Here is a 22,811-nt window from a genome sequence, read left to right as displayed (position 1 = left end):
ATAATTTATTTACTTACTTGTTGAAATAGAATAATTTACCCTGACATTTTTTTTTGGGACAAAAATACTAAAACCTTATTCCCGTGAAATTGTGACCAATTGCCAGAGTATATTTTTTACGAATAAATATGTATAATAAAAGGCTTTTTTTTTGTTTTCCTCCACCTTTTCTCAATTTTGCCACAAATATTACTGCCTTGTAGAAAAATGTGTATTTCTCGAAGGTTAATTTTTTAAATATAAAACCAATTTTAAAAAACTCAGTTTATGGCTTCAGTTTCGTGTGATTGCAACAATAATCATGTCATATTTATAAAAATGTTTTTGTAAATTTACGACTTTAGTTTTAATTCCCCCCCTCAAAATGTTTTTAATAGCAATACATCTTTCTAGAAGAAAACATGACTTTAATGTATACATTAATATATATTAATTTTCTAACACAGTATATTCCCAAAAAGAAATTTTCATCTTGTAAATAATTTTAATTTCTAGAAAAAATATTCTCACAAGCATTTAATTGATTTGATTTTACAAATTTTTTTTAAATATATTTTTGGGAATCTATAACTTTTTTTTTTTTTTACTGTTTGCCACATTTTTCCTGTAAGAAAACATGAATTTGCAACTTTAATCCTGATCCATCCCAATTAAAAAAAAGAATAATCTTAACTTTTTTTTACTTGTACTGTACTTTGATTGCAACTTTAATCTTATGACTTATTTTTTTTTTTTTAAAATGAGCTTTTTATTCTCACAAACCTGTGGAACAAATCGACCTTTGCAAGGACTCAAAAGAGGTGAGACAAAAATTTGAAATATTTATTGAACATTTTGTTGTTTTCTGTAATCGCCCCAGCGCCCGAACATGATATGGATAAATGACACCTTACAATGAAACGTCACTATTTTGTTAGCGTGCAAGTACAATTCAAATCTATGGTTTACATATGAATATCTTCCCAAATTAAAGTGCATGATTATTTTGTAATTTTGATTTTAATTTTCCCACTTTCCTCCCGGAGCCTGCGAGAAGGTCCGTCACGCGCATTTGCTCACGCATATGAGCAGCTCCATGCGGACGGCGATGCGGGTGTGCCAGCCCAGCGGCAGCAGGCGGATGTAGCGCGCCACGATGGGCGGGCGCAGGAGGTTCTGAACCGTGGACGAGCGGTCCGAGTTCCCGTAGAACACCTGGAGCGCAAGGCAGTAGACGTGTCGTCAGTTGTGAGTTCGGCTCGACTTCGGCTTACGATTTTGCTTTGTGCTGTGAGCGAGCTTTAATGAAGTCACGTGAGGAATAAAGGAAGCAATGAGGGTGGCGTAATGCCCTCGCACGTAGGCAAGGAGAGCCGCAGCCACCGACGCGCTCTCGGCAATAAGCGCACAAATACAAAAACAAAAACAGTGTCGTTAGGCACAGCTCACACCCGTACGCTCACACGAAGACTAGCCGACGAGCTTGAGTTCCTGATGCCACGCCCCTTAAAGGCTACTCTGAGTCAAAAGTGCACTTGAAAGGGCAACTTTGTCTTTCCTTCCCTGCTGGCGACGGCATTAGTGTGCCTTCATTGCCGCTTTTGAAGCCTCGCTTGTAACTCAAATACTCGCAGTTCGCCACCCGCGGATTCACACATTGCCAGAGCCGACAAATGTTACGGAACGTTCGGAAATCACCGAACGTTGGCTCCGGATATTTTGGGCAGGCTATTTCAAAAGGCAAATTTGCAAGTCGCTGATCCTCGCACTTCTTCGGAAGACAGAAAAGCACGATGCTAATTGCTAAGCTATCGTTACGAGCGGTCACAGTGTACGTAGTACACGCCGGAAACGTGTGTTCACCGAGAGTGACCGACTTTGGACAACAAATCGAAATCAAGAAAAATACACATCCACACCGGAATTGAATTAGCGCGTGGGCAAGTTCAAAGTACGTTTTCGTCATTATTAAATATTTGTCATCTAGAAGAAGGCAACCTTGATGACTCAGCAATTCTGGAGTGAGGGAATATTAAGATGTACTGTAATTTCCGTCCTGTAAGACGCGACTTTTTTCACGCTTTCAACCCTGCGGTTTATCCGGCGATGCGGCTAATTTGCGCGTTTTTTCCAACGGCCGCTAGGGGGCACTCCAGCGCAAAAGGTAAGAGTGAGACCGGTGGGATGCACGTGCCGAGGAAGTGACTTTTACCGCTCAGGCCCTGTTAGTGCTGCGCAAGTGTGTTACCGCCGTGTTTCAGTGATTTTTACCGGTATTGGTTTTTTTTTTAACCGGCCCTGTTAGTACGGCGCTAGGGTTAGTGCGCTGCTAGCGTTAGCACGGCGGCGCTAGGGTTAGTGCGCTGCTAGCGTTAGCAAGGCGGCGCTAGCGTTAAGCTCGCCGTGTACCATCTTTCTTTGTAAATATCTCGTGTTTCAATGTGGGCGCTTGCGACTTTTGCACAGCTGCGGCGTATGCATGTACCAAATGGTATTTCCTTGACAAATGTACCGAGTGAGGCTTATAACCGGGTGCGCTCTGTAGGCCGGGAAATACGGTAATATACACAGCGTGCAAGAGAAGCCGTAGTTACATTTCTTCCATGTTGTTCTTATTTGCGAACAACTATCCAATTGAATCTACAAGTTATGTTTTTCTTTGTCTGCAAAACCGAGTCCCGAGTTGAAATTTGATTCATCTGCTTTCCCGGACTTTATTTTTCTATTGTTACCGAGGTTTTTTTTTATAGGCTAGCATCTCTGTATTTGTGATTAAAACAGGTTTTAGGTTTAAAAAGAATTCCCTGGAATGAGAACGGCCGTGAATTATTTGGCGCGTTCGACGGCGTGCCCGCGTGCGTACTCTGTTGTTTCCCGTCTGGTCTTTGTAGTAGACCCAGTTGAGCGTTTCCACCGTGCGGTACTGGACGCTGTACTTGGTGATCCACTCGTCCGTGTCGCAGCGGCCCTGCGTCAGGATGCCCGAGACCACGCCCACTTCCTGCAGGTCGATCTGCAGCCATTGGTGCAGGTCGTTGTACTTGGACAGCCACGCGCACCTATAAAGCGCACACAAACGCACACGACGCTGGATCGTTGTCTATTCGCGCTACGATTGGCCGATTGACCGATCCGGGGTACGCCCCGCTTGTCTGAGGGAAAATCACGACGTTAGCCTCCGGGGGACTTACCCGAAGCCCTGGTTGTTGAGTCGAGCCTTGTTGGGGACCCAGGACGAGTACCAGCTGCTGTACTGGTCCTGGTGGGAGCAGCTGATCTGCTCCGAGGTCACCGAGCCGGACTCGAAGCCCAGAGCTCTGTGGTACGGACACTCTGCGCGGGGGGGGGGGGGGGGGGCGCAAGAATCGTTAGCGTTTCTCAAAGAGTGACAGCGGCTTCAATTTTGCCTTCTTCCAAATACTTTTGGGGTTCTCTTTTTGGAACGGTTCTACTCTTCGAGTGGGAAACGAGTCAAATGAATGAGAAGAAAAACAAGGTTTTCCTTTTGAATAGATTTGTGGAGGTCCCCCCACCTGGCATGCAAGTCAACTGGCGGCCCGCGGGCAGCTCCGGCGCCGGCGGGGCGGCGGCGACGACGTCGGGGGGCCCGCCGGGCGGCACGGCCTCACAGTCGCACGTGCACGCTTGCACGTTCCTGGGGGTCCAGGTCTCCGCGATCTGCTGATCCTCCTCCTGCAGCTCCTCCTCCACCTGCAGGATCTCCTCTTCCTGCGCCACCCCCCCCCCCCCAAAAAAAAAAACAAAAAAAAAAACGGAAACCGTAGGCTTTTTCACGCGTTTGCAAACAACCGACGCCGGGCTACTTCCGGGTGGCAGAAAAGTGATTCCGGTGGGTGGTTTTTTTTTTTTTTTTTTTTTTTTTGCCACCCGGAAGTAGGCGTGGCGTCGCCACGACAAGGTCCGTTCGTTAGCTCGGAAAAACTTTTTGAAGACATTTTGTGTTTTGTTTTGGTTTTTTTTTTTTACCTCCTGAGAGTGAACAGCAGTCAGGACTGTGGCACATCCATGCGTGCATGGAATGTAAAAAGACATTTCTAAAGGTTTCATAGACAATAGTTAAACGTGGTTCAGTCTACAGTGGAACCACGAAAGTCCAACACAGTCGCATTTACAGTTGAACTGATCCGGATCTCAGTCCTTGAGACTTTTCTTGCGTGGTGAAACTCGTGACGGGATGCATTTTTCCAAATGTTCCAGCCCGGAATGAAAGTTGCCGCTTCGAACTAAACTGGCTGACGTCCTGTCCATTTTCGGCTACGCGTCCTTGAGACTCTCTCGCGTCTTTTCGTGACGCTGTTGTCCACCCATTTCCGTGTCCCTCAAGCAAATCCGGCCTCGGCGGGTCAGCCCAGGATTGAGCTCCAAAACGGCTTCTTCGCGTCAAAACGACGACTTTGTCTTCCATTTTGGTTTTGGCTTTTTGACGCTTTTGCATGCGTCCTGTTATGAAAAAAAAACACGTCCTCCCAATTTCGTGTCCATCAATGAAACCCGCGTCGGGAGCAACTTTTTCCGAACCATTCAGGGCGGGAACTTGTCCCAAAATGGCTGCTTCCAACCAAAATGTCAGACTTCCTTGAGATTTTTTTCCTGCATCCTGTTACGATCGCACATCCATCCAATGTTTGTGTCCACCAGCGAAATTTACGTCGAGAGCTATTTACATTTTTTTCCCCCCGTCGCTTTCAAACCTTGGAAAAATGGCTGTTTCCCGCCCAAAACGGCTGACTTCCTGTTCAATTGTTGGCACGGATCTCTGAGACTTTTTCATGCATCCTGTTATCATAATCATGTCTTTCCGGGGCTCAATTCTTTTTGTAGGCTAACTGATCCCAAATTGTCCATTTTCACTTCGGGGTTTACTCACTGATTACTTTAATAATGAAATCATTTATTCAATTTTCCCACTAAAAGACATAATCAAACATTTTGTTGCGGTACTCTACTGTATGTACAGGATCTCCTTATGCAAAAAATGATGGCAGGAAGATCTTGTGTTGTCACTTTCAGAGGTTCCACTGTGTATTGTGCCTTCACGAAAATGTCCATCAATGACTATGACTTATATGATAATGATAATAATAATAATGATCTTTGCGGACTTACCCTGCGAGAGGACGAGGAGGCAAAGGAGCCCGGCCCAACGAACGCCGGCCTCCATCTCGCTGCTCGGCCGTGCTGGAAATGGGATGCGAGCGGCGGATTGGATCGGGATTGAGATTACGTGCGCTAATCCGGGACCGCTAAAGCGCGAAGGGCTTCGTCTAATCCGCGTGACTCGCTCGCGAACCAACAAACTGACACGTTCCGCTTTCGCTACAGAAGCTGCATACAAGCAGCAGAGAATCCACATTTAAAGGTCAAATCTTTGTTTTTTGGGGGGGTTTTTTTCTTCAAAATGTGAATAATATTCCAATATATTCTATCACCTTATTATTGCATTTTATTGCTCAGTGGAATCAAACGAGTATTTTATTTCATGTCATATCCATGCACTCTATTGCAATTCAATTTTAACTCATATATATTTTTAATAGCCGTTAACATTTGTATCATAATGTAATTACCCTTAAATTAAAAACAAGACAAGTATATTTTTGTATTCCCTTATTATTTTGTAAATAATTTCAATTTTGTATTTTGCATTTTGTATGACGTAATTACTGTTAAATAAAACAGTGTACTATTATAAATGATATAAATATATTAAAATAAATACTGTTGGTTTGTTATACCGTACTGACGATTGTTTATTTTAATAGTACTGAATATTATTTTATTCTATACGACACATTAAGTTTGATTTAAATAAGATGTTGGGTTTGAGGAACTGCTTTATCAATATTATTGCAAAAATAAGTAACACATATAATTACTCTATTTATAACATACAAATTATTTGATATATTTCAAATGTATTTTTTTTTATTCCCGGAATTTCCCGACAGGAATTGAAATTGCAGTACGGTGTATTACAGTTATTATTCATTTGAATAATTTAGAATCAAAGACCAATACATTCATAGATTTAAATTAATCTTTAATGTACTGCCCACAATTTCAATGAAGTTGGGACTTCACTTACGGAGCAATACATAGTTTAATAAATGAATGATGCAATCCTGAAAACAACAAGATTGTATTCTGTTTCTGTCCCAACTTCATTGTAAGCTTTAATCATAATTATTAATGATAATTTTATTTGAAGGATGTCCGTATAGATATGTCGTTTATTTTGTTTTGTTTTAGTTTATTTATTGTTAAAAAAAAAAAAAAAAAGAAAAAGTGAAATATTAGTGCGCACTCACAGTACAGTACCTTTTTCTTCTCGTCCAATCAGCTTCTCCGCAATATGATCGACGTGCATACCAGCCAAAGAGGACGACGACAGCGCATTCGAGGCGGGATCCAAACCCTAATCCAATGAGCGTCGAGCTGCCGGCGCCTCGGGCCAATCACAAGCCAGACGGCGTCTGGCGTCCATCGGCAGCTGAGTGAGGGAAGCTCGCGTGCGCCTGATGGCCGGACGATTTCTTCCTTTTCTTCGGACAAAACCGTGTCCAAACTAAAGGTACCAAGTTGACGACGTGTGTTTGCGGAGACGCTTGAAGATGACGATGGTGTTGGTGTCTTTGTAAACAGTCGTCGCCGGATAATAACGTAGACGAGTGTTAGCGTACTTCCCGTTAGCTTGAGTTGAATACAGCGTTTGGATTATCGCTTGACAGAGCAGAGATAGAATAGCGTTATTATTACCTGTCGCTTTTTATAATTTCATACATAACGTGTTATAGATAGCCCGTCTGACTGGATACGTGACTGTCAATCATCCAAAAAGTGTTGAATGAAGGAATTTGCAACACTTTTCTGACCCCGAGCCGCTCTTTCCGCTTGCGCTGACGAAATACATTTCTTTTCATTTCATTTCATTTCAGATGCAGTTCATGCTTCTATTCAGCCGGCAGGGCAAGCTGCGGCTGCAGAAGTGGTACGTGCCCATGTCGGACAAGGAGAAGAAGAAGATCACCAGGGAGCTGGTCCAGACCATCCTGACCCGCAAGGCCAAAATGTGCAGCTTCCTGGAGTGGAGAGACCTCAAGATTGTCTACAAGAGGTGAGCGGACATCAACCGAGCTGTTTACACACACAAGAAAGAGCTCAAAAGTTGACCAAAAAACAAGTAATCATTTGGCTTGCAACCGGTCCAGGGTGTACTTCGCTTGTGGTTCCGAAACTAGCTGAGATCAACTATTTTACCGTCGATGGAAAACCCTTCCATGTCTTTTAACCAAGGCGCAACTTTCAGGAAAACCCGCAAAATGGCTTGAATTGTTTTAACCTTCTTTACCGTCAGTTGAAAAAAAAATGTGACTGGAGATAAATGACCTCCGAGGGTGACAGGATATCATCTGTAACTTACATTTAACGGCCGGCGTTTACGAGAAATGTAGAAAAGGTCTTCCGGGACTACCTCTGAAGCTGGAAAATTGCCGCGTCGGCTTCGTTGCGCGATTCGGTGACGTTATAGAAGATCAGATCATTACAGAACAGCTTTATCAGGGACGAGAATTTTCCGCAGATTCGCGAGATTCCGAGTTTTTTCGTCTGAAATTGTCTTTTTTTTTGTGGAACGTGTAAATCCGTTGAGAAAATTGGGTTAACGGCTTGACGCGGGGCAAGGCTGCGATCGAGACCGGCCGCCACCATCCATCGGCAACGCTCGTCGTGCAAGTAGTCACAGCTGTGATGGTGGAAAACGGCATTGCTACCTGTTTGCATTAAAACTAGTGTTTATAATAACGACAACGTTTCCATTTCTGGCAGCATTTTGGCGGTATTTCGTCGGCATTTTCACTCTTATGTTAACATTTCACAGAGAAGCGTTCTGTTTACTACGACATAGTTATAACTCATAGACATACGTACGCCTATGTTATCGAGCGGCCTGCGCGTTTGCCAGTATGGCGAAAGTCTTGGAGCGAAATGATGAAGATCGTGCCGGGGAAATTAATATTAATATGTTTACTGATGGGCATGGCTTGAAAAAAATGTAACCGCACAGATTGGAACGAAAACTGTATCGACACGTCGAAGCGAACGCATACAAAAAGTGGACGTTCCCGGCAAAATGTTGTGCAATCTGTGTTCCGATAACGGCAAAAAATATCCAGGAGCATATCCAAACCAGGAAACACAAAGGTAAATTGGACATAAATTTCTCAAATATTATATAATTGACAATTACGATTAGGCCTATCTCTACATCACACATTTTATCGCTCACTTTTATATTTCATGAGCTCTCTTTCTCTCTCTCTCTCTCTCTCATATATATATATAAATTACTTGTGTACTTATTTCTGAAGTATAACTCGTAAGTGCAGTAGCCTATTTGATATCAATTTCTCTCAGTCTACATTTTTATGTCTGAACTTTGGCAAAATTATCTTGGTTGTTTAGACTCAAATTTTAAGTTTTCAAAGTAATACGATTGGCGTGTGTTTATACCGTTAGAAGGAACCAAAGGTCACCATTTAAGTGTGTTTTATGAAAAAAAAAAATAAAAAATTGTGCCGAAGGCAGAATTTTTCAAGTGTTTTTCCAAATTGGTCATTGTCATCCCTGCTTTATGGAGGCTGCATGAAAATGCTTCTCATACCACCGCAGAAGCTGGAAAATGACCAGATTGAGCCATTTTTACTGAACAGACACCCCCCCCCCAAAAAAAAAAAACAATTAAACGGGCAGCGTATAAGTGTTCTTGGTATTATCGCGAAAGCCGGAAAATTGCTGGGTCCGCTCTTCCCAACGTAGTTTTTTTTATCCAGATAAAAAGACGGGAAAAGGCGGCTGTGTGAAAAAGACGGGGGTCAACTTCCTGACCTCTCTTCATGCACAACTTTGACCAGCACACACACGGCCAGTTTGAAAGCGGCACGAGGCGGAAAATTGCCAAAATGAATTTATGCCAGCGATCCCGATCGCTACTGTTTATCCAAAACTGCAACTTTTGGGGGGGGCGGCAGTCTGTCTGTTCCTCCTCCAGGCGGTGGAAAATTGTCCGGCGGACATTGTGGCGATGTTTTCACCAAGGAGCGATACGCGAGTTATTATACAGTAATGCTGCCTTTTACTGGTAGTACAAACAGTGTCAAATTGTGTCAGGTACAAAAAGGTCCCGTCGTTGCTCTCGCGTCTCTTTGCTGTTCTAAAATATCCGTCGTGGCTTCTTGTTTTCATTAGCCAATCGTCACCTGCTTAAAGAGCGCGTGAGGGATTATCCCCGGATAAAGAATTCACCCGCCGTGCGGCAGGAAGAGGCTTAACGGACGGATCACCTGGAGGTCCTGGCGACAGGCAAAAGCGCCGCCGGCGCTACCGCTCGGACTCCGTCGTTGGTGACGGCCCAGCGCTTTCTGTTCTGGTGGTTGATTCGCTTTTGCTGTGGCACTAAAGTTTGCTTACGAAGAAGCAAAACGATTGTGTTGCCGGCGCCGTCGTACCCGCAAATCTGCATGTAAAATTTGTTACGAGTAGAAATACGTAGATATTGAAAGACGTCGCTCATTTTGGTTAGTCTTGACCAATTTTCCCTCTCAGCTGCGCCACTGCGCAATTGCGCACTTGTCGCACACTCTCAGCGCACATGAAAACCCATCCGGCTCAGTGAACCACAGCCTGACAGGCTGCTGCTCAGCCTACTTCTGCTTCCGAGTTTACCTGACACCGCCCCCCTCCGCTCTTAAAGGGTTACGCACCCGCAACTTTATATCCGCGGGCAGGACTGAGCACGCCCGTACATTTTCCAAACGTGAGTGACCGCAGCGTTGGACTCGTTCAGTAGCCCCCCCGCCCGCTCGCGCTTTGCTCAAATGTCGGAAAATAGCACGCTATTTTTCTCAGTTAAATGTTCAAAGGTATCTCGGTATCATCGCGAAAGCCGGAAAACTGTAAATTACTGTAAATTAAATGTAAAGAAAGGAATGAAAAGGTGTTGCATATTTTAAAAATTTTATTTTTGGAAGTTATACATTTGTTTTAATTGAATGAAAATGTCATCCACTCGACAAGCAATCTCGGGTTTTTAATTGAGATATAACACTGAGATTAATTTTCTTGTTTACTGTCCGCCGAGTGGTAGTTTCAGAAAAAAAAAAATGTAATTTAAAATGTTACTCGCTAATCACGAATAGCAACAGTTAAGCAAAGGCTGATTTTGTGATCTCACATTTTATATCATACACTCACTGCCAACATTTGAAGTCCAGCCCTCAGAAATAAAAATAAAATACATATTTTTCGTTTAAAACAAAAAGATGTCCTCACAATGAGAACTCGACAAACTGTTTACAGGACTCAGGCGCCACGGTGGCGCAGCTGGAAAGCGTTGGCCTCCCAGTTCTGAGGTCCCGGTTCAATCCCTGACCCCCCTGCGTGGAGTTTGCATGCACCCCCCCGCGCATGCAAGCGTGGCTTTTCTCCGGGTGGGCACTGCGGTTCCCTCCCACATCCCAAAAACCTGCGACATTAATTGGACACGCTAAATTGCCCCTCGGTGTGATTGTGAGTGCGTCTATTTGTCTGTATGTGCCCTGCGATTGTCTGGCGACCAGTTCAGGGTGTACCCCACCTGCCTCCTGCCCGTCGACTGCTGGGATAGGCTCCGGCACTCCCGCGCCCCTCGTGAGGATAAGCGGCAAAGGAAACGGAGGGATGGAATCTAGTTTGAAAAGGCGGCGACGGTCCTGTCGATGATTTCGTCGTTCTTTCGGCAGATACGCCAGCTTGTACTTCTGCTGCGCCATCGAGGAGCAGGACAACGAGCTGATCACGCTGGAGATCATCCACCGATACGTGGAGCTGCTGGACAAATACTTCGGCAGCGTGAGCGGCCCGCGTCGTCGCCGCGCTCGCTCGCGCGCTCTTCCCCGCCGCGTAACACTTGTGCTTCCGTCCGCCCGTCCAAGGTGTGCGAGCTGGACATCATCTTCAACTTTGAGAAGGCCTACTTCATCCTGGACGAGTTCCTGCTGGGCGGCGAAGCCCAGGAGACGTCCAAGAAGAACGTGCTGAAGGCCATCGAGCAGGGTGACCTGCTGCAGGAGGTGAGCATCCGCGGAACGTTCGCCGTCTACTTTTGCGGGAATTACCGGAAAGTGCGGAGGTTGGGGGGGGGGGCCTCGCTTGCCTTTTAATCGGGAACTTGAATTTACAGTACTTGGGAAAATATACCGTAATTTCCGGCCTACGGAACGCACCTGATTTTAAGCCTCAGCCAGTACATTTGTAAAGGAAATACTATTTGGTACATACGTAAGCCGCACCGGTGTAAAAGCCGCAAGTGCCCACATTGAAACACCAGATATCTACAAAGACGGTCCACAGAAAGAGTTTTCAAAGTTTTAATACCTTAGCTTAGCTTAACATAGCAACATCACGGTAGCACAAACGGGGCTGGTAAAAACCAAACAACTTACCGGTAAAAACAAAACAAGGGCGGCAGCTACGGAGTAGCAACATGGTAGCACAGCACAGCAGAAGCAGGGCCAGTTAAAAAAAAAAAAACATACCTAAATGACTGAGACGCGGCAGCAACACGCTAGCGCAACGCTAACAGGGGCGGTTAAAAAAAAAACAAGACTAAATCACTGAGACTCGGCAGTAACACAACAGCAACACGCTAGAGTGATGCTAAAACTAGCGCGCGGTGCTAACGCTAGCGCGGCATTAACTGGCCGGTTAAAAAAAACAACATACCGGCAAAAATCACGGAAACAGGGCTGCAACGCAGCAGCAACACAACAGCAACGCGAACAGGGCCGGTTAAAAAAAAAAAAAAAAAAAACATACCGGTAAAAGTCGCTTCCTCGGCACATATATTCCACCTTTTCCGCTCGAGTGCCCCTTTGCGGCTGTTAGGGAAAAAAAATGCATAAATTAGCCGCTTCACCGCATAGGCCGCAGGGTTGAAAGCGTGTGAAAAATGTCGCGGTTTATAGGCCGGAATTTACGGTACACTTGAGCATCATCCTGGTTGAAGTAAAGTGATTGCCTGCAAGTCACATAATTCGTAGGGATGGGAATTGGAATTTTTAAGTACTGTATTTTCCGCACTGTAAGGCGCACCTAAAAGCCTTTAATTTTCTCAAAAGCCGACGGTGTGCCTTATAATCCGGTGCGCATTACATATGGATCAATATCGAGACTTTAGTGCAGCGCCATCTAATGGATGCAGAACGTAATCCCGGCCTCTACTGTAGTGTCTATTCTGTCCGCCTTATAATGCAGTGCGCCTTATATATGAAAAAAAAAATTAAAAATGGGCCATTGAAGGTGCGCCTTATAATGCGGTGCGCCTTATAGTGCGAAAAATATGGTAATTTTCCACCGTTTTGCAACTTCCAACTCTTTATTGCCCTCCACTTTTTCTAAAAATGATAGCTATCGCGATGCATTCCTCACTTGGACTAGAATCCGATTAGCTGGCTAAATATCACATAAAATTTGTTTATACGGTGGTACCTTGAATTACAGTTTTTTTTGAGTTATGACTTGTTGCTCGGTCAACTTATTTTTTTCAATTTGTGTTGGGAGACAAAATGTGCGTTACAACTTAGCAAGCTAGCAAGTTAGCGTAATCGCCCGGCATGTGGGGGGCGCGGGGGGGGGGTAGCTTATATGTCTATCTATCTATCTATCTATCTATCTATCTGATAATTAATATCTGCCTATTACAATCAAATGAGAATTTTTTTTTTTTTAAAGATTTTTTTAACCCCTCCAAGATTCTTCTATAACCGGGGTAAGCGTTTTCGGAGTTGGTTCCGCAAAAAAAGAAGAAGAAAAAAACAAATTAGAAATATTTTGAAATAAAATTAGAAAAAAGTATAGAAAAAAAATTCACGCATTGGTGCCGAACCGTGAGTATGCGGGCCTCCACATCCAGAATAATGGACAGTATTTGATGAAAATTGAATTGATGATCCAACTGCTTGGTGAAGGTTCTGCTGCCCTCTTTTTTTCTTTGCATTTTTCTTTTTCTTCTTTCCATTCTTGTGATTTCCCTCGCACGCACGCATCTGAATCACGTCTCCTTTCTTTTTGCTTGTGTGTACTCTTTTGCCTTTTTGTGATTTTCAGAACATAGACTCTCAGACGCGCGTGTTTGCAGGTACACTTGCTGTCGTCCTACTAGTGTTAGATGACTAACTAGTGCCGTAGTAGTCCTGCTAGTTTAGCCGTGAAAGGGGAAATGAAGTAACCCAACGGGAACCCGCTCATCATAAAAGTACGACGAATCATAAAAAAGAACGTAGTGGCGTCATTGTGAGATGTGATTGTGTAATGCAATGGATCTAGAAAGTGAACACTATGGAAGTACAAATGTACCACCAGGATTTGAATTTGAAATGTAAAGTGCTCACATTTTCCAGAGTTGTATTTCAGTGGAACTTTTCAATGTTAACAATTCAACCGGCTACAATTCGCTGTCTGAAATTCACCGTCTGTGCCGCCAGGCAGGGTTACTTCGGGTCAGAACCGAACAGCCAGCCAATCGCAGTTAAGCTTTATTGGTCACGTGACATGACATACTAAGAAATGGTAACTGGATTGGCCGGGTGTTCGGTTCTGACCCGAAGTAACCCTGGCCGGTGGCACCACTGACCTAAAAAAAAAAAAAAAAGACTTGTTGAAGCCAGTTGGCCGCCATCTTGGTACTCCCAAAACGTGTGCAGGACATGGTTTAAAGGTTGGATTATGCCGGGGTTTTTCCTCAAAGTTTGGCGTGTAGATTTTAAGCTGGTCGTGTGAGCGAGACATTTTCTCAGGATTTTTAATTTGACTTGGTAAGCCAAGAAAGGCGAAGTGCAAAGGAAAGACATAGAACACCGTGACTAGCAAGAAACCTTGCATATTACCCACAGAGCCCCATTTCCGTGAAGTTAACTTTTCCCAAAATACGCTGGAACATAGCAAAAAAAAAAACCCGAAGCATTTTTTTGTCATAAAAACATCAATTTTGAGTCAATCAGTTCGATTATATATATATTTGGAAATAAGGACTCGCAATGGGAAAATGCGCATTGTTCATTTGTCGTCTCTGCGACGTCCTATTTCAGACGGAAAATTTAAACTTTGAAAATCAAATTCAATTTGCAGAGTTCTGTATTATGAAATTCATCAAAACTTTCACAGAAAATGTGTTTTTTTGCTTATCCACTGATGAAGTTTGGGAAAATATTGACATCACTTTTTTGCAAAAAACTGTCGGCCTATAAATGTGAAGCAGAGAGTGAACAGTGAACAACAACAACTGTAAACAAAACTTTGTTCAAGTGAATTAAGTCCATCAGAAAAAAACATTTACAAACAAACTTTAACAGTGTCAAAGTAAATCTTTCTAACTTACCTGTTGAATGTTTTCCCACAGCCACGAAACTGCCGATTACCGCCGAGGTCGGAGTGCTTGTTTTGGGAGTAGCAAGATGGCGGATGGGGACTTCGGTTTTGGTGGCCAATGAGCCATCCAGTTTTTTTTTTTTTATCAATGGGTGGCACAGACGGTGAATTTCAGACAGCGAATTGTAGCCGGTTTAATTGTTAACAATGAAAAGTTCCATAGATGACGTTCTTTTCTGAAAAGAAATGATATTTATTTATTTTAAAAGGCAAAAAAAAGATACTTTACTGATGATAGGAAAAAAAAAAATAGGCAGCCAAAACGCGCTTTGTGTTTGGAAACTTATTCATCTGAGGTAAGTTATAAAATGAAATGGCCCAAAAGTTATGATAATGATGATGATGATGAAAGCAAAGTCTCAAGCAAGCGTTTTCCTTTGCCCCACAAAACCCGAAGCCCCCTGGTCTTCCTCGAGCGAGCGTCGCGTCATTCCGGCCCAGGACGCTCGGGAACTTTTCTGATCGGCCGGCTTGTCTATTCGTAGAAGCGGATCGACGACTGGGGCGGTTCGCCCGGTGACGAGCTCTTGTGACGGGGCCGCCGCGGGTAAAAACCGGTGTGAAAACGCCGCCGTGCACCTGCATGCTCGACGGGCATGAGTTGGTCCGCCACCGCGCTACGCACAAAAAAAAAAACGAAAAAAAAAAAAAATAAAATCAAAGAAAAAAGTGTCGTCTTAGTTGGAGTGAAATTGGAGGACGAATTTGAAAAGCACGAAAACCTTGACGGGGTGGACCCGGTTTGGCCTTCCCCGGACATCCGACCGTCGGAGGTTTCTCTAACGAACAGATCATCATAACAAATCATAGCAGGTGTTTCCTCGGAGCTCCACTTCTTAACCTTTGTTTGACTCTCCCAGTCCATCTTTGGCAACGTGCCGATGAACCTCGAAGCTCGGTGGCCGTTTTGACATTTTGCGCTGCTGAGATGCTTTTCAGTAGCTTGAAAATTTGAAGTTAAGTTTGCGATACTTTTAAGTAGAGATTAAGAAATGATTTTTTTTTTTCTACCCAGGCTGAATTCTGATTATTTGTGGTCAAGGAGCTCGATAACCAATATTTGGAGTCGAGATGCAGTTGCTGGAAAACCTGCTTTGAATAATACTAACTCTTAACACTTCATTTTAATACCTTTAAGCATATCTTTACTAAGATATATGTATTATACAAAATAAAGTTTTTCAAAATTTAGCATAAACTGAAATTCTAATCTCTCCCTTATTTTATAATTCTTGTTTTAAGTTCAAACAACGAGAAATGTGCAGGTACTTCCGAGGGTCAGCACTTCGCAGCAGAGTGTGAAGCGGCTGGGATGAGAATCGGCAACTCCAAATCCGAGACCGGGGTCCTCAGTCGGGAAAGGGTGGGGTGCCCTCTCCGGGTCGGGCATGAGATCCTGCCCCATGTGGAGGAGTTCAAGTATCTTGCGGTCTTGTTCACGAGTGAGGGAAGAACGGAGCGGGAGATCGACAGACGGATCGGTGCAGCGTCTGCATTGTTGCGGACTTTGTATCGGTCCGTTGTGGTGGAGAGAGACCGAAGTCGAAAGGCGAAGTTCTCAGTTTACCAGTCGATCTACCTTCCTACCCTGACCTTCGGGCACGAGCTGCGGGTCGTGACCGAAAGAACAAGATCCCGGATCCAAACGGTCGAAATGAGTTTCCGCCGCAGGGTGTCCGGGCTCTGCCTTAGAGAACGGGTGAGAAGCTCGGCAAAGCGGGAGGGGCTCGCTGTCGAGCCGCAGCTCCTCGGCATTGAGAGGAGCCAGATGAGGTGGCTGGGGAATCTGATCCGGACGCCTCCCTGGTGAGGTGTTCCGGGCTTGTCCCACCGGAAAGAGACCCCGGGGACGACCCAGGACACGCCGGAGAGACGTATTCTCTCGGGTGACCTGGGAACGCCTCGGGATCCCTCCGGAAGAGCTGAAAGAAGCGGCCGGGCAAAGGGAAGTCTGGGTATTCCAGCTGAAGCTACTTCCCCGGAGAATCGGTGGAAAATGGATGGATGGATGTACCTATGCTGGAACAACTGTAGTCGTACCATTGCTGAATGTAGTGTCCAATCCAATCACTCTGCACCCGAGCCTGCTATAGATCTACAATATGATAATCATGAGAATCAGGACTGTGCTAACCGCCATACAATAACACTCAGCTCAGACTACTTCAGACTGAGAACCCTTTCTAATATTTTTGATGCGTTAGATGTTTTGTTGAATAAAGTATTAGCGGTTCTCACAGCGCCGTAATTACACCGCTAACATAGCTCGAGGGATTTGGACAAAGCTATTTTCCATAATAAGCCCCGAGTGGAACATTTGTCCGGCGCGTGGTCGTGAGTTTGGTGCCAGCAAGCAGATCTTTGTTTGCAATAATGACGCCCCAGAAGGCTTTTCTTAGCGGATGCATCGTCTGGCTTATTTTGGTTATTAAACTGTTTGACTCCCAGGTATGACTGTCCCCAATGTGACCTCAGAGACTTCTGGACTGTTCCAGAACTTGACACGCTGAGGTGATTACTGTTTGTCGATTTACAATATAGGTCACCACTTCTACTACTAGTACAGTCCTTTAGCACAAAGACTTCTTAACGTGCCCTCCTTGTCTGTAGACCAGGTTTAGTGCTCCTCATGTGGTTCCTGTTCCTGTCTAGTTTAATGTCTAGCACTGTCTTGTTATTGGTTCCTGTTTCAGTTTAGTTTATCGTCTCGATTTTCCTCTTTACAACTGCCTGGTTTTTGGTTCAGTGACCTTGGGCTATTTCCTGATCCACTGGCCCAGATCTGGTACCTGCCCCAGTTTGCCTGTTCCAATTTTATTTTATTTTATTTTCTGGTCCAAGGTTTGGATCAAGTGTTGGATCTGGATCCATTTTCAGTGTTTCAGGTTTGTTTTTTGCCCCACTGTGCCTGATCTGGTTCATTTTTTTTCAGTGCTCCTGATCTTGACTCATTACACCGTATTTGGTTCCAAATACAGTGCTCTGGATCTGGATCCTGATCCAGGGAACCTCCTCTATTTCTGGGCCCACTGATCCTGCTCTGGATCTTAGTGAAGTGGTGTTTTTTTCTGATCCAGCACTCCTGATCTCGCTTTGAGAATGGCAAGCCCTACAGGTGTAGTTCTGGCTCAAGTTTTTGTGGTCAGGCTCCATGTCCACTGCTCGTTGTCTGGTTTGACCGTACCCAAAACAATGTAGAACGAATGCGATCAAGAAGCCTGGAAATAGACAAACCTTGTCCTTGCTCCTTGTCTGGTTCCAGTTCAGTAAATCTTTTCTGGTTGCCGGTCGAAAGGTACAGGTCTCGATCCTGTTCCAAGTTTTCCTGGCCTGCATTTTGGTCCATTATTTCTTGTTTGCCTGCCACTACAGTGCTCCTTGTTTAATTTTAAGTTTCTGCGCTCGTGGTCTGCTTCCTGGTCCAATACTCCAGACTAGGAACACCTGTACCCGGTGTTCCGTTTCTCAGCCAGTGCTGTGGATCCGGTTCCGGTTCAAAGTTCTTCAGTGTATGGTTTTCGGTCCTCCCCTTCCCAACTCTGTGTCTCCACAACCGGATGTTGTGTGTATGTGTGTCACTTTGCGTTCCCGGTCTCCGTTTTATGAACTCGACATTCAGTGCTGCCTTGACTTGCGAGTTTAATTCATTCCTTGACCATTTACGTCAGTGAAGTCAGTCGTGTCTCAAATCAACTTTTCACATTGAACTTCCTGAAAATGCTATATCGAGGTTCACCTACTATGGATTCAGTATTTAGTGGATTTTTCTTCCATATTCCTATCTTGTAAAATTCACCATTTTGCGGGATTGCACGTAGGCAAGGAGAGCCACAGCCACCGTCGCTGTAAAACCCCAACTTGGGCCGCTCGCAAGTCGAGGTATCGGTGTACGTGTTGAAAGGTGGCGTCTGTAAAGCTGAAGTGTACGGAGGAGTTTGACGCCCAAGTGAGGCCCGGTTGACTGCATGCGGTTGTGTTTCTAAAAGTTCTCTCTTTCTCCCTCAGCCCCGTCATGAGTACTTTAATGTGCCTGTGTACTGACCGGCTGCTCCTGTGCCGCCGCCGCCGCCGCCGCCCACCCTGCCCGTACTGTGCCCGCCAGCGTGCCCGCGCCATGCATGCCCCCCCCCCAGCTCATTTCTCTCTGCACGTTGTCCTTGTGCCTTGTCTCTGGTGCCCCCCCCGACTGCACCCCGCCGGCATGACGCACCGCAAGCTTCTTAACTTAACTTACAAATTAAATGTAGTCCGCGACGGAGTTTAATTTGTTATGCAGCTAAATTTACTCTTACTGTAAACATTTTGTAGTTTTTTTTTCCTTTTTTTTTTTTGGTGGGGGGGGGGGCTCATTAATATATTGTTGCAAGTCACAATTTTACTTGTTTTTCGGAAATATCACAAACATTAGCTAATTATTGGAGGGTGTTATCATTGCCATGGGTGGAAAAAATGTTTTTTTTTTCTTTTGTATATATATATATATATATATATATAGGGTGTCCCAAAAAAATGTATACACACAGTTTAAATAATTGTAAACTTGATGTTTATTATAATTCAAATAATTTTAACATGTAAAAGAATTTACAAATATTATTTAAAGTGTGCATAATTTTTTGGACACACACACACTTATATATATATATATATATATATTATTATTATTCTTATTATTTTTAATAAGAAGGCATCAGAAAAAAATATAGCAAAGATAAGAAAAAAGAAATCAGCGAATAGTTGAATCAGTGGAGCCCAAACAGCATTTCATTTTTTTCTGATAATTTCTTTCAGCGTTAGTTACTTGTTCTTTTATCTTCTCTTTTTGCAGTTTTTAAAATTGTATGTATGTATTTAGAAGCATGTCTTGACGAGCAAAAACAATCCAATAGAAGAGTCGCTTTACATGAATTTTTTTTAGCGTGACAAAATGACACGATTATTTGCACTTTTTACACTGTTATTGAAAGGTGTCGTTCGGCCTCTACAGAATTATGACTGATATTAAAATGAAGTTGACAAATGGACATAAATTTGCAATCTGACTAACCAACAAATCACCGGCAGCCCTCCCAGTGAACATGAATATTCGGCGTGTATCGCCGTCAATGGCAGTCAGTGACTTTTAATGATATCCTGTAGTACAATAGTTTGATGAAATGGAGGTTTATGAAAAATAAATGTTTTCTGGTTGGTATTGGGCATGTTGGTGTGTTTCTTGAATTGACGTTCATATCCAACTTTTTGAGTGTGGGCTTTTGTGTTTGACTGATCAATTGTGGTGTTGTCTTGACTTTGTGCCCACGCTGCTGTCAGGACGCAAAAGTAAGTGCCGCTACTTTGTGCTAGCATCATCGGGGGGAAAAAAAAAAAAAAAAAATTAAACAATACAACGAGAAAATGTAAAAACACTTCTATTAGTTTTGGGGGTACAGTAGATCGGGAATTTATGACGAATAAGAATCTGCTTCATCCAAAACACTATGCATATTTAATTAGCCATAATTATTCAATGTACATGTATTTTGCAATCTGAAAAAAAATATACATTGTGTTGGACTTTGCATTGAGTACACATTTAACTCACAAAACAATTTGTTTAATATTACCTTTGAAAAAAAGTTTTTTTTTTTTTTACAGATGAAGGTATTTGTCATCTCAAAAGTTTCAACTATAATAAAAAGGTTTAAATAAGTCATACAAGATTCACCCATGCTGATGTTTCCGTTAAATGTTACCAGAAAACAAATATGTAAAAAGGGAAGTCAAAAATACAGAACAGTACCAGAGTCAGTCCGTCAAGCTGTTGAAATAAAAATAAAGATTAAATATTTTTATTGCATTACCTAATAATTGTATTATTTAATATTTATGAAGGCTATGAGTTTAACTTTTAGAATTCTATATATATTTTATTTAGGTCAAAAATTTACATCCGCAAAAAGTATTGTGCCTTCAAAGAACGTGCGAAAACCCAGACGATGAGGTCATGGCTTTGCTAGTTCCTGATAGGTCCACTGACAACATGGGAGTTAATTGATGGCACACCTGGGGATGTGTTTAAGGCCATACCTCAAAAACGTTGCTTCCGTGTTTGGAATCATTGGGAAAATCCAAAGGAATTGGCCAGGAAATCAGAGAAAGAAGTTTGGCTCATCCTTGGGTGCAATTTCCAGATGCTTGAAGTTGCCACGTTCACCTGTTCAAACAGTTACACACAAGTATAAACGTCATGGGTGTGTCCAACCGTCACGCCGCGCGCACAGGAGATGGGCTTTGTGTGCCAGAGATGAACATGTTTTGATCCAAAATGTGCAAATCTACCCCAGAACAAAATCTAAAGACCTTGTGAGGATGCTGGATGAAGCAATAAATAATACAATAAATCAAAAATGAAGAAGTAGTTTCTCTCCAAAAGGGGGCTCCTGCAAAAAAAGTTTGTGGAACCACCCCTCTAAGCAAAATATGTTCAGATTTTACTCTACAGTATTGAGAAAATATATCCGGATTCAACGCTTCCATTTAGCTACTGTAAAAATATACGTAAATTAAAAGCAGAACGTGGATTTGTTTGTATATTGCATTGAAGTGTGTGTGCGTGTGTCGCATAATGACGACTTTGATCAAGTATTTGTCCTGTACAAATGTTGATTGTTTGTTTTTGCAGGATGGAGAAGTACAGTGCAGCGTTCTGGAGGAAATCGGACTGACATGAAAAAAATCACACAAGCCACGCCCCCTTCACCATAACTCGACATTTTCCCAGCAACAATAAGTATCTTTTTTTTTTTTCTTTTAACGAATGTAGCACACTTTAAAAAAAAAAAGGTATATATATATATATATATAATATATATATATATATATAGTTGTTTACTGTGACCACGGCAGGAAATTTCCTGCATAACCAAAGCTGGCACATCTACTGTATTGAAAAATATGTATCAAGTATGTCAAAAGGGAAGTCGAAAGTATTACAACAAGAGAACCAAAGAGTTAGTCTATCAGTTTTTTAATAGTCTTTTAATTACACTGGCAGGGATTCGTGATGTTATTCTTCCCATTGAAATAGAATGACTTTGGACATGTTTATTAAAATTGACATCACCAATATGAATCTGTTGTGTCCCTCATTCAGTCATATGAGAATTCTGTCCATATTTGTATTGTTGTACGCTCTGCTTGTATGCATTTGCTTCAGTTTGAAGTCTCATAATTACCCCACTAGCTATGCTAATTTATGCTAGCTTGTTAATGGCATTTTGCATCATTTTAGCATTCAGCTCACTCACTTTTTTTTCGAGAGATATGGCGTTGAATTTTCTCGCGCTGTATCCTTTGTTTGTATGTGGGTGTTAACGTAGCAGTTGTCTGAAGGTTTAAAATTGTTGGCACATCAGTGCTAAGTTCTGTTAGCCCGTCTATGACGTTTTGTCACATAAGTTAGCATTAAGCTAGGGGGAGAGCGAGATACAATAAAAGAGTTTGGGTGTGAAAACATACAAAGCTTTTTTTCAATTTTGGCTTTTTTGGGGGTTGTCTGAGATTGAGGACAGGCGTGAAGGAATACTTCAAAGAGTGTCTTTTAATGTTTATGTTTTTAAGTGGGTGAGAGGAGTAGAATTCCCGTAATTTCCGCCCTACAAGCCGCACACGCTTTCAACCCTGCGGTAATGCGGCGGTGGCGTTAGCGCGGCGCTAGCGTTAACGTGCCGCTAGCGTTACCCCACCTGGTTATAAGCCTCGCTACGCTAGCGTAAAACTCTTTCCGTGTACCAAGGCTTATAACCGGGTGGGCTACGTAGGCCGGGAATTACAGTATTTTATTTTGAAGAAACATGGAGTCAACATCACAGTTAACATCTGGCGTATTCGAAACATTTCTGTAACAGTTGCCTGCAATGTTCACAGAGTGGGCAAAAACGCTTGGCGTTGATTTCCACACCGCTCTGTGTGTCTTTTTAGTCACAGTTATGATATAGATTGTTCTTTTCTGATTCGTAAATTAACATTTAGTGAGTATGATTGTCGAAATGCAGCAGCAGCAAGCGAAACGTTGTTATTCGTGTCCAGGAAGGCCACACATTGGACAAAAGTAGTGGGACGAGAACCGGGGTCGGGAATCTGTGGCTCGCGAGCCATATCTGGCTCTTTTGACGTTGCATATGGCTCGCAGAGGCCTCGTCACGACATACTGTACGATGTCCTTTCCATCACGTAGGCAACGCACTGATCTATAAAAATCAAATAAAATAAGATACTGGACGGCTCATTGGCCACCAAAACCGAAGTCGCCATCCGCCATCTTGCTACTCCCAAAACAAGCGTGCCGACCCGTGCGTTAATCGCCAGTT

At 43.3% G+C, this 22,811-nt stretch overlaps 2 protein-coding genes across 3 annotated transcripts; one reads left to right on the top strand and one right to left on the bottom strand.

The window, feature by feature from the left end:
- Positions 1 to 1,035: 1,035 nt before the first annotated feature.
- On the bottom strand, positions 1,036 to 5,161 carry LOC133503468 (retinoschisin-like). Its single transcript, XM_061825144.1, has 6 exons — positions 5,107 to 5,161; positions 3,967 to 3,992; positions 3,513 to 3,708; positions 3,171 to 3,312; positions 2,843 to 3,038; positions 1,036 to 1,194 (listed from the first exon to the last, which is right to left on the bottom strand). The coding sequence occupies exons 1-6, from the start codon at positions 5,159 to 5,161 to the stop codon at positions 1,042 to 1,044; spliced, it is 768 nt and encodes a 255-aa protein (XP_061681128.1). The 3' UTR covers positions 1,036 to 1,041.
- A 1,301-nt stretch (positions 5,162 to 6,462) lies between these two features.
- LOC133503647 (AP-1 complex subunit sigma-2-like) lies at positions 6,463 to 21,843 on the top strand. 2 transcript variants are annotated; one of them, XM_061825458.1, is made up of 5 exons: positions 6,463 to 6,571; positions 6,936 to 7,114; positions 10,776 to 10,884; positions 10,968 to 11,105; positions 21,125 to 21,843. In XM_061825458.1, the coding sequence occupies exons 2-5, from the start codon at positions 6,936 to 6,938 to the stop codon at positions 21,170 to 21,172; spliced, it is 474 nt and encodes a 157-aa protein (XP_061681442.1). In that variant the 5' UTR covers positions 6,463 to 6,571; the 3' UTR covers positions 21,173 to 21,843. The 2 variants fall into 2 exon arrangements, with proteins under 2 accessions (XP_061681442.1, XP_061681443.1); XM_061825459.1 differs by lacking the exon at positions 21,125 to 21,843 and adding an exon at positions 18,466 to 19,659.
- The last annotated feature ends 968 nt before the right edge of the window (positions 21,844 to 22,811 follow it).

The sequence above is a fragment of the Syngnathoides biaculeatus genome, chromosome 7 (assembly GCF_019802595.1).
Source record: "Syngnathoides biaculeatus isolate LvHL_M chromosome 7, ASM1980259v1, whole genome shotgun sequence".
NCBI classification, from domain to species: domain Eukaryota; kingdom Metazoa; phylum Chordata; class Actinopteri; order Syngnathiformes; family Syngnathidae; genus Syngnathoides; species Syngnathoides biaculeatus.
This window is presented reverse-complemented; position numbering and strand designations above follow the sequence as displayed.

Coding starts and splice junctions, on each gene's coding strand:
- LOC133503468 (XM_061825144.1), bottom strand. CDS start 5,161: ATGGAGGCCGGCGTTCGTTGGGCCGGGCTCCTTTGCCTCCTCGTCCTC. Junction 3,993..5,106: donor CCTCCTCGTCCTCTCGCAGG/GTAAGTCCGCAA, acceptor GATGTGCCACAG/TCCTGACTGCTGTTCACTCT. Junction 3,039..3,170: donor CTCAACAACCAGGGCTTCGG/GTAAGTCCCCCG, acceptor TGCGCTTTATAG/GTGCGCGTGGCTGTCCAAGT.
- LOC133503647 (XM_061825458.1), top strand. CDS start 6,936: ATGCAGTTCATGCTTCTATTCAGCCGGCAGGGCAAGCTGCGGCTGCAG. Junction 7,115..10,775: donor CTCAAGATTGTCTACAAGAG/GTGAGCGGACAT, acceptor TTCTTTCGGCAG/ATACGCCAGCTTGTACTTCT. Junction 11,106..21,124: donor AGGGTGACCTGCTGCAGGAG/GTGAGCATCCGC, acceptor TTGTTTTTGCAG/GATGGAGAAGTACAGTGCAG.